This window comes from Sturnus vulgaris, chromosome 1, assembly GCF_052056855.1.
Source record: "Sturnus vulgaris isolate bStuVul1 chromosome 1, bStuVul1.hap1, whole genome shotgun sequence".
NCBI lineage: Eukaryota > Metazoa > Chordata > Aves > Passeriformes > Sturnidae > Sturnus > Sturnus vulgaris.
The window spans coordinates 21,185,895-21,191,902 of record NC_142243.1 but is presented as its reverse complement, the minus strand read 5'-3'; the positions used below and the strand labels follow the sequence as shown (position 1 = coordinate 21,191,902).

The window sequence follows — 6,008 nt, the reverse complement described above, 5'->3', positions numbered from 1 at the left end:
GCCCCGCAGCGGCGAAATTCACCCGGTCCCGGAGCGACCCACCCCGTCGTGGCCGGGGGCGGAGCGGGGGCCGGGCAGGGGCGGAGCGGGGCCGGGGCGGAGCGAGGCCAAACCGGGGGTGGAGGGGAACCGGGCTGCGTCCCGCGGTGTGTTCCTGGAGCGTGGGACGGCCGAGGTAGGTGGGGCCGGCTTTGGGGCAGCTGCGGACTGGGCCCCACGGTCAGGCAGCCGGAGGCCCGGCCTGGCCCGCAGTGCTCGGCGGGTGGGGTAGGCGGCCCGGGGAGAGGGTGCTGCGGTCCCGGGACCCGGCGGCGGGCGCAGGGCGTTGTGCTGGGGCCGTGCTTAACCCGCGTTTCCCTGTTGGCAGGCGCTGCAGGAGCGCGGTGGAGCGGAAGCGGCTGGAGGGTGCCTGGCCGTGGGCGCCGTTCCCCCGAGCTCCTTCCGCCGGAAGCGAGGGGCTCGCGATGGTGGGGCGAGGTGGGGGAGCTCGTGCTCGTTTTTTCACTCGTTGCTCTGCTTCCTTATTTCTGCACGCTTGTTTTCCTCAGGAGTGCCCATTCTGAAAAGAAAAATGTAATCTTTGGATTTTGAACATGTTCCATGTTTTTTTTCTCGTACCTGTCTGTTGCTGATTTTGCTTGTGAAAGGTGATCAGAGCATCCCTAATTGAAAGCTTTTAAAAACGACAACCCAGAGCTCATCTTTTAAAAACAATCACAAGCTCCCATTCTGACTCGGTCACACATAAGAATTCTTGTGGTCGTTTCCATTTTTTAGTTGTGTTCACTTTTTGGTTGTTGCCACTGTGATGGCTAAGCAAAAGGCATTAGATGAATGATAGCTCCATAAAGGACTAATAGGTTAAGTTGGTACATCTTTATTCTTACATCCCAGATGCTACCATTGTGGGTGCTTGGGAGCTGAGGGGAATGCCAGCCCTGTTCTCCCCAGATGGCTTCTCCAGGTTCCGCTGTTGGAGGCAGATAACTGGGTTGGATGGACCATCGCTGAGGTGGCCCAGGGAATTTCATAGATTATTCGGAGAGTACTCAAGAGCTCCACGGTGTTTCTTTTTGTATTTTAGAATTCTCAGTTTTACTGTTCTCTGAAAACTCCTTCACTGGTTTTAACTTTCATTTTGGGTAACAGTTCACATTGCATTGATGCAACTCTGTTCAAGGTAGAATCATAGACTATCCTGAATTTGACAGAATTCACAAAGATCATCAAATCCAACTCATGGCCTTTCCAGTCCAACTCGTGGACCGTCCCTAGAATCACACCATGCGTATCTTCTTCCTGCTGTCCTCCAGACAAGAATTTAACTGAGTGAAAATCTATCCAGATAGATGCTGCTTGATGGCAGTACAGTTGGGTGAAGATGGTATTTGTCTTTTTATATCAAGGTAGCTCACTACCAGTACACAGAGAACTGGTATGACTAGCAAAATTACACCTTTTGGGTGGCAGCCTTTAGATGTTCATGAGCTGTACATAAATGCAATCTGTATGCCTGCTTGGGTAACTGGGAAATTTAGGGGGGAGTCATGTCATGTTTTCCCTGGTTAGAAACCTGAGCTGCACTTACTCTCTAAGCTTGCCTGTGCAGCAATGAAGACATTACATGCTCCCGAGCAGGAGCATGGGGGCTTTGCAATTTACGAGGGACTGTCATCAGGCTTGACCTCATGTCTTCACTGCTACTCTGGACTAGATCAATCAGAGCAAGAACAATTACACTTTCTCTGCTCCTGTTCAGTTTTTCTCATCCCTGAAAGGCATTGTCCAGGTGATACAAAAGACCCCTTCTGAACTTTTGGAGGCCTGTAGGGGATTGCCTTTCTTCCCTGAAAGCATCAATTATTAAAGAGTCTGCAAGTTTCAATCACACTTTCCAAATACAGAAAAACACAAAGGCATGGACTAAAGACTGAAAAGACAGATTTCTAAAAATCCTGAATAAATTCAGGAATTTGTGATTCGTGTTTTGTCTTTTTTTTTTTCCCCTCCCATGTCACGGGAGGCAATGCAGCTGTGCAACAGTGAAAATGAAGTGGTCCTTCAACCTGTGATTCTAGGGATAGGTTGTTGTTTTGTTGTGCTTGTGGTTTTTTTACATCTGTAGTATCTCCAGCTGCTTTTGTTCAGCATTAGAAGGATCTGTTGTCACTGCTGTTGCCTTACTGTCCTGTCTAGCTTTATTTATTTATTAAAAAAAAAGCAGCTCCACATCTGCCCTGTGGAATATATGTGAAGGATTGATGCCAACGTGAGGAGGTTGATAAATGCCAGTATCACTGACATAAATGTTTCTCTTCTACATCCCCTAAAGCAGCTTCTGGTAAAAATGTCCATAGCACACAGTACAGTATTTGAACTAATGTCTTGCCTTTCTTCCCTAGGGTGACAAAACACAGAACCACCTCAGAATGTCTGTAATTCAGCAAGGGACAGCAACACTTCGGAAAGCAAAGAAAACCACTGTAAAAACGTGTCTAGATAACCCCTTTGTTTTCCAATGGAAACCCATAGATGGAGAAGATATGCATTTTATACTAGAGACCTTAGAAGAAAGGATTAAACATATTGGACTTAAAAAGATTGAGAGTCCAAGAAAGAAAAAACGTTCCCTTACAAAAAAACAAACAGAAAGAAAGTGTGATGCTGGCACCAGTGAACTCCCTAAAGAGGAAACAGAAAGCTGCCAACGAAAACCAGGATGGACTGACATAAGTATCAGAAGACAGCTTGCTATTGGAGTTAATGAAGTTACAAAAGCCTTGGAAAAAAATGAACTTCTTCTCTTGCTGGTGTGCAAGTCTGCCAAACCTGCCATGATCACGTCGCACCTGGTGGAGCTGAGCGCAAGCCGCGCCACGCCCGCAGGGCAGGTGCCACGGCTCAGCGAGACCATCGCGCCCCTGCTTGGCTTAACGTCCATTCTAGCACTCGGCTTCAAAAAGCAGGCCGACAAATTCGCTGAAGCAATAGCAGCAATCATTCCAAAGATACCAGCTCTGGAAGTGCCGTGGTGTCAGTATGGAGCTGAAGAATCCATGTCTTACGCAGACACAGATTCTTCAGAAAATCTGGAACACGAAGAGCTTGCAGAGGTGCTGGGGGATAAGCTCACAAGTCAGAAGCGGAAGCATACGGAAAGCAATCAGCCTGATCTTTCAAATGTAATTTTGCAGCCTTTGAAAATCAAAAAACTTGTCCCAAATCCCAATAAGATAAAGAAACCACCTCGCAAAAAGAAAAAGGCTTTTTCAGCATAACTGATTTTAGTTTGGTTCTTTCTTTTAAACAGATTTTTTAAATGCAGGGTGGAGTACAGTTCTACCTGAACCATTCTTTTAGGCTTTACAGTGTAAAGCTCTTGAATACAAGGTGAACTTTAGGTTGCATTTGGCTGAGGTACTTTCTGCTTTAATAAAGAATATTGCTCAGACTTGAGTGCTAGTCTTTACTGGGGGTAAGTATTTTCATTTGCAGCTGGATATCAGAGTTAAAGCCGGTAATTCACATGCCGAAGTAATTTTAAGACATAATTTATACTTCTTCGGAATTAATACAAAGCATTAAATGAACTTTGTGTTTTTACACAGATGAACATGCTTTAAGCAAAAGAGGTTTAAGTATAATTACTCAAACAAATAAATACCAAAAGTGAAAGTTTATTTAAACAAAGGTCCATGCCAGTATAAGTCTTTTAAAGCTGAGTTCAAGTAAATAGCACAGGCAGACTTCCCTTTTGAACTCTATTGTGTAGTTTGTTCTGCTGAACAACTTGTTTTGGTCACAAATGTATGCAGACTTGGGTTCCACCCGATACCTGGTTGCATGGTATGCTGAAGGAAAAGCTATTTCCAAATACAAAACCAAGTTACTGCTGCTGCAGTATTAAAAAGAAATGCTTCCATATGCAAATTATTAACACATATCCTGTGAGAAAATGTAAACCTAAACCCCATTAGATCTCAAAATGAAGTCTAAAATTATTTCCCAGGAAATTGACAGAAGCCGTATACTGTTTTATATAAAGCAGATGAGAACTATAACTGCTATGAGACTGAAAACATATCATGTAACTTCTGAGTTTCCTTTAATTTTACTAGGGACTATGAACAATTTCCTAATGAAGGAGTTGGGTTGTAGGAAGAAAGGAAATAGCACTGCAATTCAGGCAATCAGCAGCCTAGAAATTTACTTGTAGAAGAAAGCATAAAATACCTTAAACTGAGTAAGTTTTGTTGTTCATTACAAGGTAAAATGTACATATATTTTCCAGAGATTTATTCATCCAGACTTCTACTGCCATCCAATAGCTCATTTGTATTTTGAATTTATTTAGAAATTACTTTAATTCATGATACCAACTACAAAGGCAGGCAGTAGCAATGAGCTAATGTGATCATGTAGTCATGATGCTCCTTGAAGTTCAAACAAAGCATTTAATGCTACAATTTTTGTCCGTGTCTGAGGGTGCAAGAGGTGAGATTTCTTTGCCTTGTTTCATAGTCCTTTATACATGTCCTTTTTTCTGACTTTCTGGGGTGCATAAAACTTTGAAGGCATGCTAGCACTAGTGTTTCATTCCCAGGCTGGCTAACCATAGCATAAGGATATTTACACAGAGCATAAGGATTAGCTTTGGTAAAGAACATAAGCACAGCAATCATCCTTCAAGCACTTCACTGCCTGCCCAGGTCTCTATCTGTTTTCAGGGATTTGGGTTCCCTCGGCAGATAGGAAGTTACTTTGGGAAAGAAATAACAGATGTTTAAAAAGCCAGGTGGGAAAGGTGGTAGAGCAAGCTTTACATTCTCCAATCCTTTGCAAGCACAAATTAGGTTCTGAGGAGTCTTACCTTCATAGCAGGACTAATGCACACAGGTTCAACCTTGGAAACAAGAGAAGGGTCTCTCCTATTGAGCTCCTGACAGAGGCCCCACACATATTCACCTTTTGTTTAGTACCTGCTTAGGAAGTCAAAGTGAGTTGTCACAATTTTCACCTCCAGAATAAGTGTCTTACTGTGTGGATGCAGGCTGGGACACCTTCAAGATTCAAGTCTTCTTGATGCTGTGATACTTCAGCAAAACACTACAGGTGAAGAGCACTCAGCAGGGACAGAAGAGGCCATGCTTAACACACCCAAGTCCATGAACAGAACTCTCCAAGAGCTGCTCCAACACTCAGGCTTAGATGCCTGCTTCCCTCATGCTCTGGCTGATAAATTTTCTCTCTCAGTTACAGTGCTGCACAGCTTCTACAGGAGCATGTCTCTGCCCTCCAGCTCCTCAGTGATCATGCAGAGTGAGCCAGACAGGACAGTTTATCCCTTGGAGTCAGCAGCAAGTGGCACTATTTTACGAAGAGAGCACAAGACTGGCCATTCTCCTTCCTTCATGTGCCCTAACCTGAAGATTTAGGCAGAAGCCAGGCTGCAGGAAACCCAAGTTCAAGTCTTGTCTTCTACCTGGACATATTTGGTGCCATCATGGCCTCCGTTTTACAAAGGACAGACAATACTTGGGTGATCTGCTTTCTGATTTCAGAGGAGAAAAGAAATCATCTACCTAACATTTCTTCCACTTGCATTTTTTTGAGGGGAAGGGAAGGCAGAGAACATGAACATATCCTTCACCTGGACTGTGATTACCTGGGCTGTCTCAGCAACTATTTTAGCCATGAGGACAGAACTATGCCCTGCTGTCCCACCTCACCTCAGGCAGCCCTGAGTGAGGACTCCTGAAACTCTGCCTTTAAGAGCTGAGGCAGAACACACTGAGCTCCTCGGTGAACATCATCCCAGAGCACTGCACGAGAATGCCCTGCCAAGGAGGGACCTTCTTACCTTTTAGAAGTAGAAATGTTTGACAGGGCCAAGATTAAATCCTCAGGTATCACTACCATCAATTACATTTTTCAGGCACTTAATTCTGCTCAGGCCTCACACAGAGTCCAAGCTGTCTCTGTACCACCTATTTTGACTGCTACTTAGC

General features: G+C 44.6%; 1 protein-coding gene across 3 annotated transcripts; it reads left to right on the top strand.

Moving 5' to 3' along the window:
- Positions 1–91: 91 nt before the first annotated feature.
- Positions 92–3,451, top strand: RPP38 (ribonuclease P/MRP subunit p38). 3 transcript variants are annotated; one of them, XM_014875651.2, is made up of 3 exons: positions 127–175; positions 368–477; positions 2,403–3,451. In XM_014875651.2, the coding sequence occupies exon 3, from the start codon at positions 2,430–2,432 to the stop codon at positions 3,276–3,278; it is 849 nt and encodes a 282-aa protein (XP_014731137.2). In that variant the 5' UTR covers positions 127–175; positions 368–477; positions 2,403–2,429; the 3' UTR covers positions 3,279–3,451. The 3 variants fall into 3 exon arrangements, with proteins under 3 accessions (XP_088017332.1, XP_014731137.2, XP_088017342.1); XM_088161216.1 differs by lacking the exon at positions 127–175 and adding an exon at positions 253–267; XM_088161206.1 differs by lacking the exon at positions 368–477 and having other exon boundaries at positions 92–175.
- The last annotated feature ends 2,557 nt before the right edge of the window (positions 3,452–6,008 follow it).

Excerpts from the sequence above, each read along its gene's own strand:
- RPP38 (XM_088161206.1), top strand. The coding sequence starts at position 2,430 with ATGTCTGTAATTCAGCAAGGGACAGCAACACTTCGGAAAGCAAAGAAA.